Consider the following 27,553-nt stretch of genomic DNA (forward strand, 5'->3'; position numbering starts at 1 on the left):
GACTTAACCCTTTCTCAGAAAGAACTCCCCAATATGGACTCTAATAAATACCAGTCAGCCTCAAAAATGGTCACCAAAGCCAATGGAGAATGGACAGAAAGGGTCCCTTGAGAATCAAGCCCACTTGGAAGCTAAGAGATTCAGGAGAAGTCTGGCAACCTAGATAATGGCAACCAGGCTGAGGGGGGATAAAAAGCACCAAAATTGTGCCCAGAAAAGATTTATTCCCCTATCCCCATGGTTCCCAAACTATGCACCAAGACACCCTGGGCCACCATAGAAAATTCAAAGGGGCTCTGCGAATTTTTAAATTTTTGAGGGAAACACATCAATGTTTGGCATCTGTCAGATACTGCATAAGCTACTAGCACAAAGTAGTTCTCAGTTTCAACCTTAAACCACACTCCATTCCTTTCAATGACATCTTATCTTTGCAAAACTGGATTTGGGGCAATTTCTATGACAAAAAGCAAGCACAGCACAAAAATCAATGGAGAACAGGAAATAAAGGAAGCAACATGCAATCTGAGTCCAGCCTCTGAGAAGCTGTGCAGTGCCCAACAGGCACACGCATCTCATTGATAAGTAACCGTGATTTGTTAAAAATGAAATAAAAGTAATTTTCTTGGGGAGACTGAGGAGTAAATGCTGGTCAAAGACTACAAAATTTAAGTTAGCCAGGAGGAATACATTCAAGAAATATATTGTATAACATGGTCATTATAACAGTGTACAGTATACTTGAAAATTGCTAAGAGAGTAGACTTTAAGTGTTCCCACCACACACACACACACACACACACACACACACACACACGCACACACACACACAGATATTTGAGGTAGTGTATATGTTAATCAGCATAATTTAGCCATTCCACAATTTCAAAACATTATGTTGTACACTACAAATATATACAATTTTTGTCAAAAAGTAAATAAGAAAAGAAGAAAAAATACTTTTAATTTATATGCATCATTTTTTCAAATGCTTGTTAGATTGTTAGAACATTAGTACTTGTTGTTTGGATCTAACTACTTAATCAACAGATCTACTAAGTATTCTGTTTTACCTAAGGGTACCACAGAAAACTTACTGAGATGTCAAGGTGCTGTGAACTGAGAAAGTTTAAGGACCTCCACACTACACAATTCCTTTTTTTTCCTTCTATAATGACAGTCTCAGGAAGGAAGGGACAAGGAAGAGGATTACAAGGAGCACATAACCAATGGAATTAGAGCTAGTCCCAGCCAAGTATAAATCAACCATCAACACAGAGTGACATTTCTCACAATTACGTTTAAAGAAGCTACTTTGAAGATTCAAACTTTAACCTGAATGTTTACAGTATAGAAATAATATAGTTTTTTAAATATATATGAATATATAAAATAAATCTAGACTCTTTTATCTTCAGCCTGGAAGATGACTGATCCAATTTGGAAAAGGTTAAGAGAGATGTTAAATCTATGAATGAAGGGTGAAAAGACAGATACTAGAGGGAAGCTTACTGATTTAATTGGGCTGGATCAATTCCAGTAAGAAATTCCCAGAAAAAATCCAATTGCAGGTCAAAGCTAAAGTCTCCCATGCTGAGCAAGCCATAGATAAGGCTTGTGCTTTCAGGCACCACAGGAGATACGCAGATCCAAAAGTTTCAAGCTTGAGAAGGAAGAAAAAGGTAATTGGAGGAGAACTGGATCAAAAAGCAGGAAGGGCCCCTCTTGGTTACTGAATAAAAGCACAAAGATAAATAGAAATCTTTAGTTTACAACCTGTTTTACTTGTGGCCAGAAGGACTCTTTGGTCCACCCAACAAAATGAGTTAACTCACTCCAAGGACTCAAGAACACAAAGATAGGGCATCACCAAAGACACAGAGAAAGATACATGGGCAGCTCTGTTATTATGAACTGAAGAGGGGAAATTATACATCTAAAGACCACCAGGCTAAAGGATAATATTCTATGGGGAATTTGGATGCTAACACAGTTTGGCTGTGTCCCCACCCAAATCTCATCTTGAATTGTAACTCCCACCTATTGTGGGAGGAGCCCAATGGGAGGTAACTGAATTATGGGGGCAGGTCTTTCCTGGGCTGTTCTCGTGATGGTGAATGAGTCTCACAAGCTCTGATGATTTTAAAAATGGGAGTTTGCCTGCACAAGCTCTCTCTGCCTGGTGCCATCCATGTAAGACATGACTTGCTCCTCCTTGCCTTCCACCATAATTGTGAGACTTCCCAGCCATGTGGAATTGTAAATTCATTATAAGCCTCTTTTGTAAACTGCCCAGTCTTGGGTATGTCTTTATCAGCAGCGTGAAAAGGAACTAATACAGATGCCCAGTCTCACTTTCTTAATGTATTCAGATAGGCTGACCCCTCAAGTTGAAACCCCAGGCCTAGGGAATAAACCTGGACACATGCAGACTCACTGAATGGAAAGGACAGAGGGTCGTTGAGCAGCAGAAATGACGGAGCCTCACAGGATGGCTTGTTCCAGAGAGAAATAAGGAGGCAGCAGCTGATGACATCAAGAACTGTGCCTTGGCCAGGTCCCTTCACTGGACTCTACCACCCAAGCCCAGGCTCCTTCTGCTTGAGAGTTGGCAACCACACAAGTGCTGGCAGGGCCAAAGCAAGGAGACTCCTCAATCAATAAGGACTGCCGCAACTAAACTCACAACTCCTTCCACTCTCTCCTCCAGCTCCTGCTTCTGCAAATGCCCTGGATGCTGAATGCATCGCATACTGCCTTCCATGACTGACCTTTCACCATTTCATCTTCTTGGCCTTTATCTATTTTCCTGACTCCTGGCCTGTTGCTGGCCTGACTCTGGCCAGGTTTTCCCCTCTGGTTCTGACTCCTGATCATTCTATAAACTATAAGAATGTCTTGACCTTTAAAACTTGCTTCTGTTCCCTCAATTCCAGTTCCTCACTCTCTGCCCAGCTTCCAGAAAAATGTACTCATACCTGAAGACAGAGTGGCAAAAGAGGGGGTGGTGTGGTGGGAAGCACCAAGAAAAAGAACAGGATATGGTCTGAAGGCTTAATCTCCAGAGGAAGAAGCAGTCTGAGGATCGTCCTCCCCACCAGCTCTTCACAAAGCCAAATGTGGTAAGGGATAAATCAACGGCAGTTAAAACTCCTTCTAAGAGAGAGGAAAAAGATCTGGCAGGGCCAGCCATCATGGATAACTCTGGGGAAAAAGATTTGCCAAACAAATATCCAATTTAAAGAATTTGGAGTTTCTGAGAATATTCAAACAAAACTTTTCTCCTTTCAAAAAATCCTCGTTACACACCAAGAGAGGAAACAAATCATGTTGAAGAGTAGTTGTTACATATAGATTATAGTTACGCTAAAATTATTGACTGAACTTTCCTGGGAAGCCCATAAATATTTGGTGGCTCCTATAAAAATATAAACTAAGGATATTGTAACTGGCTCAGAAGTTAGCTTGTACAGCTCATCCAGACTGGCAAGACTGGAGGTTTGCTGTGGCTGGATTTCTAATGGCTAGGGACAGATACCAGCCAGTGGCAGGTTATTGTACATTTTGTGTGTCATATATGAGAACAAGGGCCCCCAGGCATAAAATAATCATTATAAGATGCATTATCCCAGAGTTAAGATAAGCAGACAGAGACTTTCTCCTAAATTATCAGAGACCCCATAGACTTTCAAGAGATTAAAGGAACATCAGTAACAATCCATTTCAGCACTTTCACTTTACAGTGAAGAAACTCAGGCCCAGAGAGGTACAATGGCCTGCCCAGAATCACAGAGGAAACCAGCGAATAATAGCTGAGAGTGGCACACAGGAATCCCCTCTCCAGGCTGGGGACATACCCCTTTGCACCACGCTACAGACATAGAACTGCACAAGGCAGCCAGGTGACTTGGGGTCTCCACTGACATCCAAAGGAGGACAGACTTCCACTGATCAAATTTTGTGGGATTTCTCTCCCCTCAAAAGAAGATAAACACAAATTTCCTTTCAAAAGCTGAGCAATGCCTGCAAAATGCCCCCTCACCTACAGCATACACAAGACCTGCAAGGCAAGGGGCTGGCAAAAAGTTAAACCCTGAAAGGGAGGGTAAAGTACAAAGGATTAAAAGTCCTGACACTTGGAAGAGATAAACTGCCTTCTTTGTTCTTAATCTGCACAAAGGCTCTCCAGGAATTCACAAGGTTCTCACCATTCAAGCTGACATATGGGAAGGTCACATTAAATCCAACAGCCCAGAAATGGGAAAGGGAACAAAGCTTTAGTGCTGGGGGTCCTGGAAGGAGTGAATGAATAAGGTATGTGCCTGGGTGCAGAACCACTGCATAAGAATGGAAAAGACTTGGCATGAGGAAAAAATGGCACCTACTAGAGTGCTTGAGATTGTCCTCCTCCTCTGTATTAAAGAGATTTAGGATGGGATTTTAGAGTACCACCTCTATAGTCAGATCTCATCAAATCTGGAGTTCCACTGCTCTGTGGCCTCCAGGAAACCTAAAGTAGCATGTGATCACACACTCAACCCATGAGTCTGTCAGAGACGACCTCCACTGGAAAGCTGCCTTCGTCTTTCTCTTAAAAAAAAAAAAAAAAAAAAAAAAAAAAAAAAAACAAACCTAATCTAACGGGGGAAATCACAAAGAGGCCTATTCAATGCCTAGTATCATGCTATATAGAGTAATTAAGGTGGTCTGAAAATATGTCTCAGAGAATGACTTCTATGCCTAAAAGTTGAATAAATACTTCAAAACAAACTAGATAGAATAGAGCGAATCGCTGTCAGAGCTTAGAAACTAGGCCAGGGTAGAGAGAAGAAATTAGATGACCTCCTTTTGGATTCAAGAGGTGTATCTGGTGGCATCAGGAGCAGGGAAGAGGAAACATTCTCGCTAACTGTTGGCAGACTTCTGTGAACCCTGCACCCCCTCCAACAGTCAGTTGTCCTGGCTCGAAAAACCAGACATTACCATCAGATTCTATGAAATAACAGAAAATTAAATTGTATAACCAGGTCCTATGCATGCCCTCTGCTAAAAGTGATACATTACAAAATCTGTTGGAAAATGCTAAAAATCATTTCTGTTATCGATTTATGTAAAAGCTTTTGGCGAATGGAATCCAAAGCCCCTTCCCCCAAAAGTAACTGTTACACCAGACACAGTAGAAGTTTAGCATTTTACCCTCTGAGATGAGGAATTCACACACTTTCTTCTTAAAGTTCAAGGGTCCTGATGGTTAATGGCTGAGTAAGCTATGTGCCATAACTTCCACTAATTAAAAAACTGTATTCAGCTAGATTATAGATGATAAACTCCTAGAGATCCTTTGGTTAGAACTACTGATAATCGCAACCACCCACAGTTAAACTTCAAGTTAATAGATGTAAATCAGGACTTCCAAAAATCCAGGTTACAAGAAAAGAATATATAATTATTCTCAGCAAAACTGTATCATACAACTCACAAAGCTGCTACTGCCGAGATACAAATTAGTTCATCAGTGGACAATGGAGTCTAGACTACCCTGTTGTATAGGTCAGTTGGCCAAAGTTTCCAGTTTAGGAAAGACAGTTTGAAGGTCCCTTGTCTGATGTCTGGAGTCAGGCAAAATGTGGTTAAGGCTGGATAACTGAGTACCATGAATATAGGGGCTACCTGTTAGGGAAAGGCCTTACAGGTACATCCTGAGGTTCCACCCTAGCTTCAGGGAAGTGTCAGGACTGGAATGGAAGGAAAAGTTACCCCAGAGTTCTGTGAAGTTTGCATAGCAGTCAGGTAGGGAAGGAGGATATTTAGCATGTTCTCCATGTGCCTCCAGAGGCTTCTGCAACATTTTATTTATTTTTAAGTGATTGAATCTTGCTACATTGCCCAGGGCTCAAACCATCCTCCCACCTTGGCCTCCCAAAGTACTGGGATTATAGGTACGAGCCACCACACCCAGCCTCTTCAGCCTTTTAAACAAAGCAGCAAAAGGAAGATACAGAGGAGGGTGTGGTACTGCAGCTGATGCTGAAAAGACCCAAGCCTCTCATATGCAGCCATCTCTACCTAGCCTAGGGTTTTCCTGTTGCCTAGGAAACAGTCACAAAGCATATTGGGAAGGTTAGCTTAAGTATCCAGGTGCAGGCTCTATGGCTTATCTAGGACAATTCTTGACTCAAGCCTGACTTTACTCCTATATCTGAGCTTTGTATTTGGCTAGAAGCCTGGGGATTTCCCCATTTTGCACACGGCAGACACTGTCCTGGGAAGGGAAAAAATTAATTTGACACAAGCAATCAATCCCACTGGAATGTTTACGCACAACGAGCCAAGTGGAAATGGATCTTAAAGAGAACATTTCTGCTAGGTGATGAGAATTTTAATGCTGAAAAATGACATTGTATCAAGAACCCAACACACTCAAACGAGCATACACATTCATATCCAAGGCATGCGCAGCATCATGTGCATGCACACAGCACATATAAGCATACATAAGCATGGAGACTTGCCCCACTTGTGGGAGACGTTGTCTGAGTATATAATTGTCCAATCATCAGTCACTCTGAGTTTTCTTTTTAATGTTTTGCATTCAAAATATGTAAAGAGTTTGAAGAATAGAGCAGTGCTAAACCCTTTTACAGTAGAAAGCTATAGCAGTGTGTCAAGTGTTTCTATATTCCTATGTGATTCCTATTACATCAGGCTTGGTCCATCAGCCTTTACCCACAACCCAAAACCTGAAGATTGCATGAGACTTCACCCACAATCTAAGTCAAAACCTGGAGATTATCTGAGACTTCACCTCTCCTTCAGTCCTGACATCAACTAGACAGTAAATCCTGCAGATGCCCCTACCATTAAATTTCTTGTGTCATCAACTATATTTCAGTCATTTCCTAACTAAAAATCCTACCTCCAATTTTGTCCTTCCAATGCTATATTAACCCTCTAAATTAGATTTTTTTAATTCCAACACTTCAATTCTTAAAATCTTTTGTAACTCCCTAGTGCTTACAAGATAAAATCCAAGTCCAGAATCAGGCATATGCCTGGAGTCCCAGCTACTCAAGAGGCTGAGGTGTGAGGATCGCTTGAGCCCAGGAGGTCAAGGCTGCAGTGAGCTATGATTGTGCCACTGTACTCCAGCCTGTGTGATACAGTGAGAGCCCATATCTTTAAAAATAGAATCCAAATCCTAGAATATAAAATCCAACTCCTGAGAAAATCCAAGACCTCACGTGCCTCTCCAGTCCCTCTCTCCCTACAATCCTCTAATTCTCCATGATGTTTACACAACACTCTGCCTTTGCTCACCTTTCTTCCTCTGCTAGGAATGCCCCTTCCCATTTGTCACTGTGGATAATGATCCCCTCTTCCAAATGCCACTCAATCATCTCCTATTCTATGACAATCACCATATCCACCAAAATAGACTTAATTCCTCGTTTATGTCCCCATTATCCACTAGTATAGTCCTATACCTAGAAGCCTTTAGTGTACTTTTTAGAAATCAAGTATGTTCCTCTCCACCAAAATGTAAATTCTCTAAAGCTCTAGAAAATGTGGAAGAAAGGAGAGTTCTGTGTGGAAGGAATGTAAAGGAAAGCCAAGATGGCAGCTTACCCTATTTCTCTTTTTGAGATGCTGGAGTTGGGCTGGGATTGCACATGCCCTAAGAAAAGAAGATCCTGGATTGCTTTTTACCATTTTCTCCATCTGACACAAAAGAAGAAAAGTTCAAGGACATGGGCTAACAGGAAGATCAATAAGTTAGTCCTCCCTGTACCTTGGAAGAGTCAGAAGAAAGGCAGTCCCTAATGAAGGTATTATCTAGGGTGTTCAGGCACACAGACTTGGAATCCAAAAGAAAAGGCTGAGGAAGTGCAGGCTTTTTAACACAGGCCCAGAAATCCCAGAAACATGATCCTTCTTTGAAAAGATTCTAAGAACCAAAATAGTTTGAGGCCACTCGTTTGCTGACCATCAGGATGATTCTCCCCAAGGGGGTTAGTGCCCCTGTTCACCATATAAGGATGCTGGGTCACTTCTGAGTTCTGGCATCAAGGGAACTGACCAAGCAGTCTTGAGCTTCAGAGATAAAAGACCTCAAAAGGGTAAAGTCTCCAGAGAACCAGGCGTAAAGGTCCTGAAACCACTCACCACCTGGTTCCTATGCCCCTGGGCTTCCCTGTCCCCCACTGCTATCCATTCAGCTCATAATATTGTAGATGGAAGATGTGTTAGAGACCTTCTAACTCGACACCCTCTTAAGCCTCAGAGAGGGAGAGACTTGCCTAAGCTTAGCAGTAACAACAGTGTTCTGAAACCCAGCCCATGGCACTTCCCACTTGAACCCAAGCATCTGACTCCACCACTTACCTGTTGTGTTACTTTTGCTTTGTATTTGCCCCTCATGGCTTGACTTGCCAGTCTACCAGTTTCTGCCCCCTTCACAGGGGACAAACTTCTCAGTTTCCCTGGTCAAAATAGAAATACTACTCATAGCTCCGAGTGCTGTTTCAACTCCATAGCCCTGGAGTAAGTACAGTGTATAAAACACAAAAGTTTTCCTGCATCAAAAGAGGTGAAAGAATTTTGGATAAAAACAACAGCAAGCAAACAACTCCACCACCACAGAAGCACCAGAGCAGCAAATCTAAGTTGAGCTTCGTTTTTTCCACTGATTTATTACTGATTAAAATTGGTCTTATTTACCACATCCTTTCTATAGAACATATGTTCATGAAAATTCAGACTGATTTTAAAGGAATTCACTTTATTTGAGAAAAACGAAAGTGACTAGAACATGTAATTGTAGAAAACTGAAGAGACTTGGGAAGCAGATCCTAGAAAGGTAAGGAGAAACCAGACCCACTAAAGGCCCCCAGCTCAACCATTAATCATATTTATCAGACCAAACACTAACCTCCGAAAGCAGAATTCAGCAATGCAGCCCCATAATGTAATCCACTTTCACTCCATCGTTCTCCTATGACCAGGAGCTCCCTGAAGACAGACACTGTGCCATATGCCCCTGCGTACATGATCTGTAACAAGTGCTCACTAAATCGTTGCTGGAAGAATCAATAACATCACATCCTTGCATGTCTACATGCACATAAGCCCATACATGTATATACATGGAATCCCAATGAAGGCAATCTCAGGAGCCTCATTTCTAAACCTTTCTTCCCCCAAATTATTGTTTTAACTAGGGTAATACTTTTTAAAATATAATGTACTTTCCTCTTTTGCATGTCTTTATATATATTTAACCTCCTCCTTACTCTGCCAGAAGCATCTATTTGCCTCAAGGAAGTTTAGGATAGTTATAGCAGCAGGCAGAGAGAAAGCGTCAATGTTCAGCTGCTGACATCCAAAATAGGATTTTTTTAGTATGCAGCTTGAATTCTCAAGCTCCCACTAACATATTAAGATACAGCCTGGGTGGACCTGACCATTAAGGTTTTCTGTAAACCAGAGATAGAGAGTACTGAAGATATGACATAGGGGAGATCCCTGCCATAAGGATAGAGGGAAAGCCCTTTTCCTCAGGCACCTGGGGAACATGGGAAAAATTCAGTCTAGATCAGATACCCGGGTGTCAGGCTCCACTGTATACTCCAAGTGGAAGTATATATACTCCCACTTCAAGGCTCCATCAGAGCTTGGGGAATAGTTTTAGAAATATCCTAACAGTTGTGATGGCACCTGAGAACCCTAAGGGACTCCTGAGGTGTTGCAGGCCTCTAGAAAAATGCCTACCTTTTTACCAATTGTGATGTGCAGCGGAGAGGATGGTGGTGAACAGATGAAAACACAGCTCTGGCCAAGGTGAGTGTCTAGTTAGGGAGCCAAGTGCAGAGGTACTATCTTCTCACAGTTGGCCCTGAGCAAGCTGGGATCCATATACTTCTTCATTCTCTGGTGATAGTACTCAGTCAGCGACTGGGCAAAGGCCTTGAGTCAGGACTAAGAGGCTGCCATAGGTAGGGCCTTTGATCCCATAGGCAAAAAGTAGGACATAAATTTTAGTGCTGGGTATTAGCACAATATTCCAAAAAACAAGAGAGGTCAATAGACCAGCCCTGCCCCCCATGAAGCAAAGACCAGGGGAATCTAGCTATCATCTTGCCTTGGCTCCAAGCACCCTTCTTCTTTTGCTCCCATCACTACCACCACATGTTCATGTAAACACCTCTACGCACCCAGATCCCACTCTGAAGAGAAATGGAGGAACATGAGAAAAATCTGAGCAACTGAGCAATTTACCTAAAAGAAACAGTCATCTAAAAGAGAATAATCCAGAAAAAAATAACAATATAAACTAGCAAAATGGGGGTGGGGGCTTATCAGAAAGACTGGCTCCACTTTAGAAAATTTGAAAAGCGAGCCGGGCGCGGTGGCTCATGCCTGTAATCCCAGCATTTTGGGAGGCCGAGGCGGGTGGATCATGAGGTCAAGAGATCGAGACCATCCTGGTCAACATGGTGAAACCCCGTCTCTACTAAAAATACAAAACATTAGCTGGGCATGGTGGCGCGTGCCTGTAATCCCAGCTACTCAGGAGGCTGAGGCAGGGGAATTGCCTGAACCCAGGAGGCGGAGGCTGCGGTGAGCCGAGATTGCACTCCAGCCTGGGTAACAGGAGCGAAACTCCATCTCAAAAAAAAAAAAAAAAAAAAAAAAGAACATTTGAAAAGCTACAATTTCTTTGCACATCTGGGTAACAAGAAGTAAGTGTGCAACTGAACTACACTGTTACCCACCAGAAGGAAACTTCGGCCATTCTGGGCAGTTAGATGAGCTACTCTTCCTCTCTCATACAAACGTCCCTTTTCCAAAAGCAAATGAAACATGTCATGAAAAGTTTCACTCCAACTCTAGTGCTGCCAATTTCCTTCCAGACATGAAAAAAATGTACAGTCCTAAAGTGCAGTATGAGCTGTCACTCCCATCTGAGTCCCCCAGCTCAGCTTTCAACCACACTCAAAACTGAAGGAGACCCCAGAGAAGCAGCTGACACAATCCCTTTACATTTAATCAGCAATTTTGTCTTTCCAAAGCATTTTCTTTGTATCATCTCACTTTATCTCATACTATTCCTATGAGGTATGGCATAGCGAGTATGTTTACCTCTTTCTTCGAATGAGGAAAGAGAGATGCCATCTGTAAAAACAGGCATATTACTGGGTTTGGCCAAGTCACAGAGCTATTTAGTGGTGGGTAGAATTAGAATCCAAGGTCTCCCGAATGACATACTTGGAGTCTTCTAGTCAAGAACAGGCTATAGCTTTTGCACACACACATCTAAAGTGCTGCCATAGCTAACTGTGGTATTGGAATTAACTTACACTCAAGACCAAGAACACATGTGGCTTTTTAGGCTAATTGAGACTGCAAATCTGGCTCCTAAGGCACACTGAAAAAGAGGTCAAGAATGGTCTCTACCATTTATTTAAATGTCACTAACAAAAGTGTCCTTAAACATTACACAAAAAGTTATCCTTCAGAGAACAGGGACTGGTTGTTCTTCCTCTCTCCTGAGGATAAAGGAAGAGAAAACAGCCCAAACCTACAGTTGTCCTACAGTCACCTTTGAATAAGATCAAAAAAATGAATGGCCTTTCTTGCTACTCTTTGGACCAAATAATGTCCCAGAACAAACACTAGTCCACAGAAAATCTGGGTTATAAATGTCTATCATTAGGAGAATGGTTTAACAAAATAACACATCCTCACAATAGAATGTAACACAACTGTTAAAACAAATGAGGTAAACCTATAGGTACTGACATAGAAAAATGTCCCTGATTATAAAATGATAAAAAAAAGTTACAGAGTAACAGATAGAGCATGATCTTCTTTTTATTAAATGAAATAAAAGCTATGCATTTGTATAAACATGCATATGCAACAGGTACATGCATATATCTGTTGAATTTGTCTAAACATAAGGAAGAGGGAGAAAGAATATTCACTTTGACTATATATCTTGTACTTTTGTTTGTGTAAATATTTTTTACAATAGTGTCAATACCTTTACCCCTCCAAACAATGAATGGATCCTCTATCTTCCTATATTGCCACCATGTAAAGGTCAATCAGCTTATAAATGTCTTACTTTGTTCAACAGATATATGTGTAGGAGTGTATCATACATTTAAGTTAGCTGGGAAAAATGACCTCGTTTTGGACAAATTCTACCCCCTCCATTTGTTTTTCATCTTAATTCAATAATCAAAACACAAACCATGGATCAAGGGAGAGAATCCACATAGGAAAATGGACCAGAAGGAAATACTTCATATCAGCAAACAGGGGTTCTCTCTGGGTGATAGAATTACAGTGGCTTTTCTATCCTTTATATTTCATCATATTTTTTAAATGCCCTACAGTTAGCCAGAATTATAATAAGGCTTTATATTTTTCAAAACTTCAATATAAAAAGTGTTCCATGAAGGTATACCTAAAATTGAGTCTTTCCAAATAAAACCTTGTTTTATCACTTATTTAAATTAAATTATCTCTCAGGGTTTATAGACAATAAATACACATTAAATGAATCAATGAATGACAAAAACTCCCTTTTTGATTGTTCTCCAATTAGCCATCATTTTCTTAATCCAACAAGTTCACAAACTTTTCAGGGACAAGGATCATGTGATAGCCATTTTCAGTAGCCCCTTTAGTATCTGGCATTAGGCACAGGGCAGACATTCACTAAATATTGATTAGTTGGTCCATTTGCATGATTGGACTTTGCTATTTGAGTCTTTCAAAAAGAAGAGTGAATCTTTATTTTTCTAGTGCCTATGCAATATGTGAATATTTATAAGCAAGATAAAAGGAGTCCCCTCTAATTAATCCACATAACAAATAGCCTATTTTACAGTCCGTGTTGACTTCACAGATCTTTTGTTTAAAGCAGAATTGCCTGTCCACAAAAAAAAAAAAAAAAGATACATTTCCTTATCACAGTGTTTCATTATAAAACTCCCAAATAGCCTAGATACCAATAAGTAGCTTTTTTGGGAAAAAAAAAAAAAAATCAGGCCAACAAATACTAACGGAACAAGTATTATCTGCAAGGCACTAACCTGGGTAGTGACAAAATACAGATCAAGTCCAAAGCAAAGGGTGTGAACAACCTACTTGGAGAAACCAGACATAAACATTTTCCAACATAGGGCCTCCAAAAGGCCTTAAAGTCACTGATGTTCCATAGGTTTGGGGAAGAGAATGGTATTCCAACAAGTCAAATGCACACCTCATCCTCACCCAACATATGGTCCAAATCACCAGCCAAAAACAGCTTTTAGCTCCACTCCAGAGCCTCCAGGGCTGAGCAAGAGTAGGAACCAAGCATACTCAGCCCAGTCTGAGATTAACTGAACAGATCATTTTTTTAATGCAATTCCCACTCATTCTCCAGAGAATAGATCCAATCCATCTCCTCTCCTCCCAGGCTCCCAGCATCTCCCAGTGCTTGCAGATGACCATGGCTCCCACTCAGGAAGATGACTGAGGTCAGCTTAATAAGAGCTCTAGCAACTGACCTGAAAAACACCTGGTCTTTCCACATAGCCACAGAAGAGAAGGTTATCCATCCCAGAGATAACCTTTTTGCCCAGGAATCTCATCCTTTTCTGACTTTTCAGGAAGCTGGTACCCACCCTGGTACCCCACTCACACATATACCACCTTCTAACACTTTAAGTCTCTACCATTGTCTCTTCCTATGACTTTTTCAAACATTCAAAGGTTTTCCTCTATTTGGAAAAAAAAAAAAAAAAAAAACTTCACTAGACCTGATAACCTTTTTAAATTTTTGAATGAAAAATAATAAACATGCATAAAATTGCACATAAGTTTACAGCTCATTAAGATTTCACAAAAGGAACACACCTGTGGTCTAGAAACAGAAAAAGATCAGTATCCCTAAAATATCCTTTTTATTACCATCTTATTTTTCTCTTTACCTTTATTACCAAGCTTCTTGAATAGTGGTCTATGCTCCTATTCTTGTTTGCACCACCTTTTCATTTATTTCAGCCCAAGCACTCCCTCTTCAATGAATCTTCCCCACGCCCATCCGGGTGAGGTTGTTGATCCTTCCTCTATATATTAGTGTGCATTCCTCTTTACTGCACTTATCATACTACACTGCAATCATGTTTATGTATCAGGCAACCCCCCTCCCCCATTAGGCTGTTAATCTCCTTGTGGGAAAGATTATTTCTGACTTGTCTGTGTACCTCCAGCGTCTGGCACTTAGTAGGTGCACAGCTGGTATTTGACACTTCAATAAATTAGTGTAAAAATAAATGAAGAGATCTGCTTACCAAAATCCAGTACTCTGCTAAAAATTGATTAGTTATTTGTCCAATTCCCATCAAGAAGAATGATACTTAGCTGTCAAAACTCTGGTTGGGATCATGAAGAATGACTAAGAAATTGTCCTGTTACAATCTTTGGTTAAGCATCTCTTTACATCCAAGTATCTCAGCATGTTATTTGCCAAAGCATTGGTGTACACAGAAGAGACTTAAAATCTTACACCTTCCCTCTGACTTAAAGCTGTAGCATTACTCCCTATGGTGTGCTGTCCTTCCGCTGCCACACCCTGACATGGAGTCCTGCCAATCTTTTCCCCAACTGTTCCTGGAGCCACTCCTCTCTTTCCCCACCATCTCCTTTCAGGAAAGTAGTCAGAGACAGGAATCCCTTAGGAGCCCAGACCCCTCCTCCTAGCCCTCTTTTGTCACATCCAATTAACCATCTGTCAGTCTCCTGGGTCTCCTTCTAGGCCCACTGTCCAGCTGCCAACTCAATACTGTGCCCCCACCCACAGATGCCCATTGTCCCTGGGTTGAGTAAAAGTATAAAAGATGGAGATTTTAGCTTCATCCATAGTCCCTGCCTGTCATGCCTTGGAATAATTGTAAGTACAAGTTTAAAAATCATAATCTGATGTATCTCTGCGTTGTTACCAAAGGAAGGAAGTGGGGAGAGAGAGAGGGAGGGAGGAAGGGAGGGAGGGAATCAGTTTTCATGATTTTGAAAATAAAGGGATTCATCTAACTAGCATTATAATCATAATAGGTTATATGTGAAAGTAAGTCATACTAGTAATATATAATACCATATTATATTACTAGTAATATAATCGTATTTATATTATTTTCATAATATTAATATCTATTCACATGAGCCATCCTTTTTTTTTTTTTTTTTTTTTTTGGAGACAGAGCCTTGCGCTGTTGCCCAGGCTGGAGTGCCATGGCAAGATCTCAGCTCACTGCAACTTCTGCCTCCTGGGTTCAAGTGATTCTCCTGCCTCAGCCTCCCAAGTAGCTGGGATTATAGGGGCCCACTGAAAAGCAAGGATTTTTTTTGCCCATTTTACAGGTTTATAAACTAAAGCTTGGAGTCATTACAGGGTCACAGAGCTAGTAAGTTCCTGTTCCAAGATTCTATGATTCTGGAACTGGTCTACACTTAAGAAAACTCCCACCTCCTTGTGTTCTAGGGAAGATAAGCCCAGTCCCCCACAATCCACCCTTTGGTAGAAGCAACACCCAGATTCCTACTCCCCAGTCCTCTGGAGGGCTGTGTGAGGCTACTGAGGAACCTTTGATGAAATGGGGCTTTTCATCTTGGGTTGGCCCCTGAAACAAGGGGTGGAGGGAGTGTTTGAGGCAAAGAAAGAGTATGGTATCTTCTCTTTTATGTGAAGGATTCCACTTCATGGAGAAGAATGGGCAAGGGGCTCTTTCATGAGCCCTAGCCTGCTTCCAGTTTCTTCTAGGACTTCTAGAGACACTATGGAAACTGAAAATTCATGCAAATCCCATCACTAATACAGCACCTTGATGGTCAGGCACAGACCCCTCCTCAGTAGGTTGCCCAGATACCATCTTTCCTGTCCCTCCCTCTATCTTCTCCTCACTTACTTCTTCCCCCACTTGCCTTTCTAACTCATACACTGCAGGAGGCAATTCTGCAGACCCCACTACAGCCTATAGCAGTCCCACCTCAGCTTGCAAAAGAAAGCCACCAGCACTTTTAAACAGATTGCTAACTTCAGATCTCCCAACCTTGCTTCCTAGCTTCTCTGCCTAAGAGCCTTCTAGGGCCACAACAGCCTAGCCCAACCATTTCACGGTGCCTCAGCTTGTACTACGCTTCCCAAGCATGGCACCACTACCCCTGAGTCTTCCTCAGCCAGATGATGCTCTCTCTGCCAGAGCTGTCAATCTAGAACATTGTCTCCAGTGGTCCTTGCCAGCCAGCTTCTTCAATGAGGTCTGCCTTCCCTCCAGTGTCCAAGACACAAAGCTGACCTTGAGACCCACCCCTCCAGGCTCATCCAGGACCTTTCTCTTATCAATTACTTGTCTCTTTTCTAGATATTAAGTCTCTTCCTCATGCCTGCCTTCTCCCTCTTCCCCATCCCTAGGTATTCACATATCTTCCCTCCTTAAAAAACCTCCCCTCAACTCTGCTCCCCCTCTCCAACTACCTTGCTATTTTTAATCTCCTCTTCACAGCCAAACCTTTCCAAAGAGCCATCTATATGCACTCCCACCACTTCCTCCCATGCGCTCACTCTTCGTTCCCCTTGGAATTTGAATTCCACCTCCCATACACAATTGAAACTGTTATTTCAAAGATTACCAATGATCTCCTAGTCTCCAGAACCAATGGTATTTGCTCAGTTCCCATCTCCCTCAATTTCCCTGCAGCATTAGACCCTGTTGATCACCTGTTGTTCCCAAGTATTGCTCTCTCCTGATTCTCCTCCAGCCCTTCTGCATCTGTTCTCCTATATCCCAACTGTAGAAACCCCTGTATCTACAGTTCTGTCCTTGGCACTCTGCCCTTAATTCTGTGTAAGCTTATCATTTATTATATCATCTATTTTGATAGCTCCAGCCACAAATTCTTTCAGATAGCTCCTAAATCTATATTTCCAGCTCTGGCCTTCCTCCAAAGCTCCAGACTCCCTTCATTATATGCCTACTGAATCCACACCTCCCTTAGCTATTTCACTGACACCTGAAATGCAACATGTCCCAAAGCAAATTCTCCAGATCTCCCCTCTTCCCCTTTCTCCCCACAGCTGCTCCTCCTCTTCCCAACTCCTGGCTTTCATTAAGGGTACCTCTGTTCTTCCAGTCACTCAAATTCTAAACTTTGGAGTAATGTTGGGTTCCTATCTTTCTTGACACATTAACATCCAAGATGCCAGGTCCTATAGACTCCACTTCCCGAAATAACTCATATTCACCCCCTCCTCTCCATTTCTGCTGCTGCTTCTCAAGTTCAGACCCTCCTACCCTATTGCAGCAATCTCCTAACCCATCCCCGGCCAACAGTTCCTCCCCTACTCTAATGGACCCTCCACAGGGCTGCCAGATTTGTCTTTCTGATCACGTCACTTTTAGCAGCTTCCCAAAGCCAACTCCAGAAAGAACAAATTCATTGGCCTTCCATTCAAAGCCTTCATGACCTAGGAGCCCAATAAATGTTTAATAAAGGAATCACCTACTGAGTCTCATCTCCCACTGATCCTCCACCAGCCTCCTCTGAGTCACATAAACTGGACCATTTACTGACCCTAAATATGCTATGAATATTCCTTCCAATGCTGTTTTACCTGGGATCACAACACTTTCTGTCTTCCCCATCCAAATCATACCCAGATCAAAGAGAAGTAGCCGCTTCCTTAAGGGCAGAGAGTGTCTGCCACTTTTCACTCTTACACTTGTTTATCTGTTGCATCCATGTTCCCTAACTAGTGTCCAGTTCCCTTTAATAATGCCATGAGGCAGATGAGGAGGAGACAAAGCTAATTATCCTATAATTTCTTCTTTACCTCCCTGAATTAATTCCTCTGTCCATCGAGCTGATTCTTTCTGTTCCCTCACTCCTAGGCAGACACAGTTTCAAGCAGCTCTGTTGATCCAACGGCTCTGTTGCTGTCAGTCATTTCCTAGTTATTTTTGCTGCCAGTCATTCATGCACAAAGGAGCGGCAAGAGGAGTCTGAACTGCACACAGACACAGAAGGAGAAGGAAGGGACTGATTCGCTGTGTGCACCTGAGGCTCAGCAGAAGCAAGAAGCAAGAACCTTCTCCAGGTAGCATCGAGCCACGTGGCACAGGACCTGGACAGGGGCTGGGGCACTGGCATTCTTCCACCTATGCAGAGGAGGAGAAAACAGGGGTGCCCTGACCTGTACCAGGCGTCCCCAAACTATGGCCTGCAGGCCGCATGCGGCCCCCTGAGGCCATTTATCCGGCACCCCCGCCGCACCTCAGGAAGGGGCACCTCTTTCATTGGTGGTCAGTGAGAGGAGCACAGTATGTGGCGGCCCTCCAATGGTCTGAGGGACAGTGAACTAGCCCCCTGTGTAAAAAGTTTAGGGATGCCTGTGTAAGACAGTGCTCCATCCAGTCCCCTTCGGAAACCAAAATGAAAAGAACGGCCTCTCTTCCTGGACTGGAGAGGTCCTACAAAAGTCAGATTAAATAAGATAATACTTGTAAGAAGAGGCACTTAGAGTAACAGATGTAATGTTCAATTTGGAAAGATCTACATATATTTGGATAGCATTGTACAACTTCTAAAAACTTTTCAGATATAGTATCTTATTTGAGTCTCTCAGCAGCTCTACAAAGGAAGGGTCAGGGCAGGGAGGCGTATTCTTTATCTTATACAGCCGTTAAAGTCACTTGCCCAAGATATTCATGTAAGTAGAGGGCAAAAGAGAGTGTTTATCTCCTGCTCTACTGTCTGAACTTCTCAGCCTTCTTCATAGACTTTTCCCTCCCCTTTTAGCCCCTTAAATCCAAGTGCTCCCAGAGGGGGTTATTTATATACATTTCCATTCCTGTTCTACATTCTTTCTTTTTAATGGTTTTATATACTCCCATAGCATGGTACCTGGCGACAGTAAACACTCAGTAAAATATTTTTCAAACAAATGATTAAATGAATGAATGAAAGAGAGCCGAGGTCCAAAACTTTGGCTTCCGATGCCACACACACGCTCCCTGCACTGCATCATGTTGCCTCTCTAGCACCCTCTCACATCCATGTCAAAAGCCCTTCCCAGCATGCCTTCAAGAGACCTTCAGCCTCTGGCCATCACACTCCATTAATAATTAAAACAGCAGGAACAACAGGGATAATCAGGATTTCTTGTGTTCCTACTGTGCCAGAGACTGCTAGATGCTCCATATATGTTTTATTTTTCCTACGTAATCCTCTCAACCTGTAAAACAAGCTTTATCAGTCCCATTTTGCAGATACTGCAGGATAAGAGATATTAAATAATAATGCAATATCCTACCCCTGGTTTGTGCTGAACCTATTCCATCCAAAACCTATCATCCTCTGGCTATACCAGGGTTTCCGCATTATTGACATTTTAGAGCTGGATAATTATTTGTTGTCCTGTGCATTGTAAGATGTTTAGCAGCACCCTTGACCTCTACCCACTAGATGCAGTAGAAAACCCTCCCAAGTTATGACAACCAAGAAAATGTCTCCAGGCATTGCTAAATGTTCTGTGATGAGGAGTGAGAGGGGGAGAACTGCCCCTGGTTGAGAACCAATGGGCTATACTATACTGCCCACTTCCAGCAGTAAACTATCAAATACCAGAACCAGAGAAAACTTTGAAAAGTAAAAAATGTTCATTTTGCAACATCTAAGAAGAAACTCTAGTTCACCCATTACAGTGTTTTATTGATATTTACCATCAGGAAGATTTTCTTACTTCTCAGCTAATTTCTTTCTGTAGCTTCAGTTTATTCTAAAACCTCCTTTCATCCCCCAAGGGATTATCAAATAGGACTGGACAGAATGTATCAGTAATAGAGTTATCGGTGATTTGTGGCACAAGGATGAAACAAAGCTTGCCAAATCTTACAGAGGTGGACCTGGATGTCACTGATATGTTCTAAAATATATTAATAGGAGAAATAGCCTATAAAAATACAACATTAGAAATATTAACAATGTTCCCTCTCCAGAACAACGAAGTCTTCCCAATACTACCCCAGAGGCTCCTGAAAAATAGTGTGACCAAAAGCCCAATTCATAATGGGTGAGAGTGGAGGAGATCAAGAAGGAACAATAAGCATTAACTTAAGCATCAACTATACTCTGAAGCATCAAGTATAACTTTAAAAAAAAAAAAAAGATGTTTTTCCTTTGCTGCAAAAGAGAGCTCAGGAAGTGAGAGACTCCTCCCTTTTCGGGTACCTGGCAATGTACAGACTGAGTGGTGATATTTACTCAAAGAATCACATACAAACATAGATTGTTATTCCAAAATCTCCCTTCTGTATGATCTGGACATGACAGCAATTTAAGTTTCCCTGTCTAGGTGTGATGGGGTTATTATTTACGAAAAAAAGTTTAAGGAATCATACAGTGAATATAAACATACCATCACTTAGCTTCAATAGCTGCTTATATTTTGTCACGTTTGCTTTATATTGTGAGTAGGTGTTTTTTTATTAATCACAAGCTTTTTAAAAGATCCTTTTTCTTACCTCCAAAGAACAAATAACTTCAATGGGGGAGACAAGCCCTTCATGTATGAAAAGGCAAAATAACAATACAATACTGATGAAGTGAGAAAATGAGTACAGACAGTGAGTAATTCAAAGAGCTGTCATCATGAGCTGTGAAAGCTCCCAGAAGAAGGTAGGGCTCAAGTCTTAAACAATGTGTTGGATTTGCAGGGTGCCAGGGTGGATGATCCAAGGAGACTGTGAATGCAGGCACCCTTGGGCAGTGTGTGGAGAGCAGCCTGGCTGCAGTGAGCTGTGAGGTCAACACTTGACCCTGAAGGCACTAGGGGGTCACTGCACCAAGGTTCAAGCACCAAGCAGTGGTGTGATGAAAGTAGTGCTTTAGGAGGTGTAATGTATCTGCAGGTTCAATTTGGAGTAGGGCTAAAAGAACAGCTTCCAAGGGATGAGAATGAGGGCCAGGAAAGGAGTGCATGGAGGGCATATGGGGACTGCCCAGGGCCATGCCCTATAGATGAACAGCAAGGGCTAACTATGAAAGATAATTCAACAGGGTTTGTTGGAGGAGAGCGGTTCCTCATAGACATTAGCAAGACTTTAAATACCATAACTGGGAAAGTGAAGATGTCACTTACAGAATTAAGAAAGTCAAGAGGAAGAGCTAGTTTGGGGAGTTGGAAAGACATACAGAGTTGAGTTTGAGATTGGCCGAAGCCCAAGTAACCACAACACTTCCACTCAAAATGTCTAGATTCACAGAACCAATGCTCAACAGAAGGACAGAGGTAGAAAATATCTCCACATCACTCTTTTAATTTATCTGCTTACTTTTTTCCTTTGTGTCTTAAAGAAAAAGGTTTCTCTGCCGCTCACCAAAGCTAACCTCTTACTTTTGGTAGAGAACCTATTATTATCTCATTTCTTCAGGTATCGAACTCTACACTCGTTCCAGCCTCCTCAGTTTTTCCTCTCCACACATTGTCTCCCTCCCACCTCCAAACCTGCTGTGACTCTGACAAAAAACAAAAATTCCTTTTCTGGATACCAACATCCCTTCTGGCTAAACACACACCTCTTTTTCCTTTCACTGATAAACTCTGCAAGTAGCTCATTCCCACTTACCACCCCAAATTCCTCCTCTGGACACTTCTTCTAATCCTGTGCTCCTGGAGCACGAGGGGTCTTTCTTTCATCACGCTCCAGCACTCCTGCTCAACCTGTCTGCAACCTGTCATCACATCAGAGCCCACACTGACTCCCTGGAGTCTACAGGATCAGGTCTCCTCTGTTGCCACTTGTGCGATAAGTATTTCTACCACAAAATCTAACTTTTGCCATTCCCCTTCTTCCTCTACTCCTTCCCTCTGAGAGCCAATGCATTCACAAAGCTTCAGCTGCATCCAACCTTCCAAATCAGCATCAAAAGCCCTAGTCTCTGGCCCATGCTCCAGTCTTGAGTCCTACATTTCCAAGTACTGGCAAAACAACTCCACCTGGATTTCCCTGAGTCGCCCCCCATGCTTCATATCCAAAGCTAACATCATTATCTGCCCTGCAAAACCAGTTCCTGTCTTCAACCAGCCCACACCTGTTCATCAGCCAGATGCTGTCAGTCCTCTCAGCTCTTCAACCCAACTACTTCAGTTTCCTCATGGCCTTCATTTTCTTCTTCCCACTAACTAGATTATCAAGAAGTCCTCACATTTATACCTCTAAAAATGTGTCTCAAAGTCATCCCTGACTCCCTATTTTTTCTGCCACCAACCCAGTTCTGGATCACTTTTGCATCTCTCTAGATTCTATCCTTCTTTTCTCCACTTAATCAATCATATTACCCCAGATTAACCTTTCCAAATACCACTTTCTTCATGATGTGTCATTGCTCAAGAATCCATAATGACTCCCTACTGCCCTTGAATCAAATCTAATCTCCACTCTTGTGCTCTCAAGACTCTCCCTATTTGACCCTGTTCCACTTCTCCAATCCTGTTTCCCACTCCTCACTAACCTACATCTTCCCCTGTGTCAGCCCAGGCTCTTCAATGCCCTAATTCCCATGTGCCACTGCCGAGTCTCCATTCATCCTTCAAGGACCACCCTAGGTTCCACCTCCTCTGTAGTTCTGCCAACTTTTTATTTATAATCCCACAACACTTAGCAATTAATCTCTAATTGAACAGTAATTATCCATCTTCTTCAAAAGTTCTTTGAGGACAGAGACCACTTTGAATATTTCTTTTGTGTTCCACAGCACCCTGGACAGCAGAAGGTGCTAGGGGGAATTTAAAAGTTATTTTTGATTGGTTGGTCAATTGGTTTCTGGTCCCAATTATCAGTTCCCATATCTCCCCTCCTCTGCCTCATGACTATGATCAATAAAATTATTGTAACACACTTTCTCAGGCTTGGAACAGAGAATTCCCAGGAAGACAATCTGGAGTCTACCAATCTAGAAAAGTAGGCTGGGTGGGGTGGGGTGTCTGTGTTCATATGCACACAGGGAAGTGAGATTTAGGGAATCTAGCTTAACCAATTGGTCAAGGGAGCTGAAATACCAAAATCATCAGTAGAGGACAAGTAAGGAAACAAAATGAGAGAATAATTTGAAATATGCCTAATTAGAAGCACAGTATGCCAGAATTTTAACAAAGCAATTTCCAGTCTGGTCTTTGGGCATACAAAATTTTCCATCAGAAAGAAAGGATAACCTGGTGCTGGGACTTCGAAACTTTGAAGTTTTCTCAGTTGTTCAACTGAATACATTTATAATCTATCCAGCCTATCAGGTATAGTGCTATATTCCATAGAGATGGGGGATCAGAAGGGAGAAGGTTTAGAAACACAGATTTTTCTAAGCTTAAGAAACTCCAGCAATGCATATGTTCACTGCAGTACTGTTAGCAATAGCAAATACATGGAATCAACCTAAGTGCCCATCAGTGGTAGACTAAAGAAAATGTGATACATACACACCATGGAATACTATGCAGTCATGGAAAGAATGAGATCATGCCTTTTGCAGCAACATGGATGGAGCTAGGGGCCATTATCCTAAGCAAACTAATGCAGGAACAGAAAACCATATATTGCATGTTCTCACTTATAAGTGGGAGCTAAACAATGAAAACACATAGACACAAATAGGGGAACAACACACACAGGAGTCTACTTGAAGGTGGAGGGTGGGAGGACAGAGAGAATCAGAAAAAAATACCGATCAGGTACTATGCTTATTACCCAGGTGATGAAATAATCTGTATACCAAACCCCTGTGACACAGTTTATCTATATAACCTGCACATGTACCCCTGAACCTAAAATAAAAGTTAATTAAAAAAAAAAGAATCATCAACCCCAGCAAGAGCCTAGGCTACAGACCAGAAGTGTGATGAGTGTCAGTGAGCCAAGCATAGAGGGCCACACAGTGGGTGTAATCCTTGACATACCCTCTCCTGAAACATGTTACAGATCACCAGTCATTTCCAGCCTTATGCACCAAGGACTTAACCTTTCTCTGACACTAAGGTCACATCAGACTTAGCTCAGCCACTGGGCTGCCCAAGGAGGAAGGAGAATATCCCCAACACAGGAGTCCCACAGGACACTGACCCCAGTCTACTATTTATTCTGTGATTTGAGCCAGGGTTAGATAATATGCACCACACATTGTGTTTTGAAAGGCCCTGGATAAAGTAACACATTGGACCATTATTGGCCATTAACACCATTAACACTGTATGAATTTACTGTCAGAAATAAGCAAGCCTACAGATACCCAGCCCTGCTACAGGGGCCTGGGACAGAAAATAAACAGGACCTAGTGTTTGGATGACAGGAAAGGAGAAAGAGGAGTTGGCACCAAAAGGTAAGGCGGGAACGCTCACACTTCAAGATCTCCCCCCCAGAGCTAAGAAAATGCAGACTTTTTTCCAGTTGGGAGGCACGGGGGGCGGGGGGGGGGGGGTCAGCTGGGTTTTGGTCAATTTGTTTCCAGTCTCAGTTATGAGCTCCCGTATTTCTCCTACTCTGCCTCATAGTGTGTATTTCTGGATATCAGCCCCCAGAACCTTTTCCCTAGATTCCACCTCTTTAGAGTCCATGCTTTGGGTGCTGGGGTGTGGGGGTGTGGGGGTGTGCGTCTGTGAGAGAGAGAGAGAGAATGAGAATGAATAGAATCTATGTCTCAGGAAGAGGAAGGAGGGAAGAAAGGAAGAAGAAAGAGAGAGAAGGAAGGTTTAGACCTGGGAAGCAGAATAGAATGACAGGGGGCTCCCTCTGATTCCCCAGACCCTGGCATCAGCTCCTGTCCTCCAGCTTTTTCCTCTGCACATCAACCAGAGAATGAATGTATGAGTCAATCAAGTCTTGACCTTCAAAGCGACAAGTCTCCCCAGAAAAGCACCCCACCCCGTTCTCCAGAGATGACCTCCAGGGCACGGCAACAGGGTTAGGAAACAGACGGATATGCAGAGATCCTCCAGAGCTAATCTGACCCCTGACCCCCACCAGTTCATGTCCTCTAATCCAACTTTCCAAAAGGGAGAGCAGATGCATGGGGCCCCGGTAACTTACTGGGCTCCTTGGGACAAAGATTCCAGACAAAATGGTTTCAGCCATATGAGGAGATGGGGAGTTACACAGAGAAGCCAGTGGAAGCCACAGGTACAGGGAGACGGGGAATCCCTGGCCATCAGAGAAACAGGGCCACAGGTGGTGGAAGGTGAGGGTGGTCAGTGCCGGTTCTAGGGAGGGACTGTGTAGCCAGGGAGCAGGAGGAGCAATGGACCCAGGACATGGGCGACGGAAGGGGCGCAAAGAACTAGAAGGACATCTCAGGGCTCTACACATCACAGCAAGCAGAGACTCAGTGGGTGTGTATGAGAGGGACGCTCACTCACACTTCCAGGAATGAGTAATTCTTATGAAAAGCTCCTCCGTTCCCAGAACTGAAGAGGAGGACAAGGAGGGGGTCCGAGGCGCCCACCGCCCTCCCGGCCGGGTCTGCCTCTCAAGTCGGAGAGGCTGGCTCCCCGCACGCACAGGCGAGACCGCCGTCGTCCGCCCGGCTCCTGTCAGTCCGCGGACCGCCCCTCCGTGCCCATCAGGGCCCCGGGCCGTCGGGGTGCCAGCCCAGGGTGGCCGCCGGGAGCCCCGCCGCCGGGCACGGGGGAGGGGGAGCCGAGGGAGGGGCCGGGACGCCGGGAGCCCGAGCGGCGCGCGGCAAAGTGAGCCAACGCCGCCCATCCGCGCGCTCCGGGAGAAGGCGGCCCGAGGGGACCGCCTCCCGCCTCCCCAGCACAGACTCCCGCAACTGGGATGAAGGCGGAGGGGCGCGGAGCTCCCAGCCCCCACGTCCTCCCCAGACGCAACCCGCACTGCCCTAACAACCAGAACCTCCGAAACTCCTGCCCCGACGCCGAGGGGGCGCTGCCCCACAACACGCACGCGGCGGCAGCAGCCCTCCTTCCCCGAACTTGTCCGAGACGCCGCGTCCGAGGCGGCAGCCTTCCGCCCGGGCCCCCCGCGCTCCGCCCAGCTTACCTGTCCGGAAAAAGGCGTCCACGTCCGAGTCGGCGGCTCCTCCTTCCTCCGCGGCTCCCTCGGGGGGGTTCATGACTGGGGGAGGGCGTCCGCCGGCAGCCGGGGGCCGGAGAAGCCTGGGCCGAGGGCTGCTCGGCGCCCCAGGGGCGGAGGGCGCGGGTGGCCGCGGGGCTTCGAGGGCGGGCGCTGGGCGGCGGGGCTGGGGCAGAGGACGCCAAGCCTCGCTCAGGCGGAGGCGCGCGGCGGGCTGGGGGTGCCTGCTGCCGGCTCCCCCATGGTGCCCCTTCCCCAGGGCGCTGGCCGCCTGCTGTCTGGCTGGGGCCGGGGCCCGGGGCCGGGATGCGGGCCGCCTGGGCGCCCGCGGTCCCCCAGCAGCGGCAGCTGGCTCTGCTGCTCGCCCGTCCGCCCGTCTCTATTGTTCAGCCCTGCTCCGCTCTCTCCTCTTTATTTTTCCTCCTCCCTCCCACCCTCCTGGTCTCCCTACCTCCTCCCTCCCTCGCTCTCTCGCTCTCTAGCTGCCTCCCTCCTTCCCTCGCTCGCTCTCTGGCTCCCCCTCTGGCTCCCGCCGCCGCCGCCGCCGCCGCCTCCCCGGCTCCTCCCCCGGCTCCCGCTCCCCCAGTCCCGGCCAACAATGACCCGGGCAGCGCCGGGCTGAGCTGAAGCTCCGGCCCAAGCGGAGGCTCGCTGCGGGCTCCCGGCGGCGCCGAAGCCCCTCGCCGCGGCGGCCCCGCGCCGACCTCCCGGGGAGCGGAGCCCGAGTCCCCAGCTATTGTTCGAGGCTCCGCCAGGCCAGCTTCCTGAGCCCCGCAGGAAAAGCCCGGGCCGGGGAGGGGGCGGGGCCGCCGGGCGAGCCCGGGGCTGCGGGGCGCACGCCAGGCTCCTCCAGGGCGCTGTGCGGCCCGGGTGCCGCGCGCTCAGCTTCTCCGCTCGCGCCGCCGGGGCTCCTCCCGGCCCCGCAGCCACCTCCTCCGCCCACTCCACGCCCAGGTGCGAGAGGGGAACACCAGGCTGCCCGCCCGCGGTCTGCGGAGTCCCCAAGCGGGACTGACCTGTGCCTAGAGGCCGGCCTTTCTTCCCCTCCTTCCTGACGAGCTCCCTCCCGTCCCCCTGCCCTCCTGAGCCGCTCACATTTTCCTCACCAGTTCGCCACAGTTTCTATCCTTTTTATCTTTTCCCGTCCTTTTCCCCTTTTCAGCGCCCCTTTAAACATCTCCGCCCGTCTCTGTGACCCTTTGTCCAGTTTAATGCTCCCGTGATGTCTCCCTGCCTCCCTCTCCCTCCCTCCGCCTCTCTCTTGCCCCTCGTCTGTCTCGGTCCAGCCTCCGTACTTGGCCCGTATCTCCGCGCTCCTCTTGGACAGCTGTCAAAACTCTAATCCCTGGGGCCTTCTCGGTTTTGTTCTTCTCCCTTGTGTGAATGGAGAGATCCATTTGGCCAGGAGAAAGGAGGTGTTACAG

General features: G+C 44.8%; 1 protein-coding gene across 18 annotated transcripts in view; it reads right to left on the reverse strand.

Annotated features, from left to right (window-relative positions):
* Positions 1-26,254, reverse strand: part of KALRN (kalirin RhoGEF kinase) — a 711,287-nt gene extending 685,033 nt beyond the window's left edge. For all 18 annotated transcript variants that reach the window (XM_039477078.2, XM_039477077.2, XM_039477076.2 and 15 more), the window contains exon 1: positions 26,097-26,254. In XM_039477078.2, the coding sequence (XP_039333012.2) occupies positions 26,097-26,169 (73 nt within the window). In that variant the 5' untranslated portion in view covers positions 26,170-26,254. The remainder of the gene's footprint in view (positions 1-26,096) is intronic.
* Between the last annotated feature and the right edge of the window lie 1,299 nt (positions 26,255-27,553).

Source organism: Saimiri boliviensis, chromosome 8 (assembly GCF_048565385.1).
Source record: "Saimiri boliviensis isolate mSaiBol1 chromosome 8, mSaiBol1.pri, whole genome shotgun sequence".
Classification (NCBI taxonomy): domain Eukaryota; kingdom Metazoa; phylum Chordata; class Mammalia; order Primates; family Cebidae; genus Saimiri; species Saimiri boliviensis.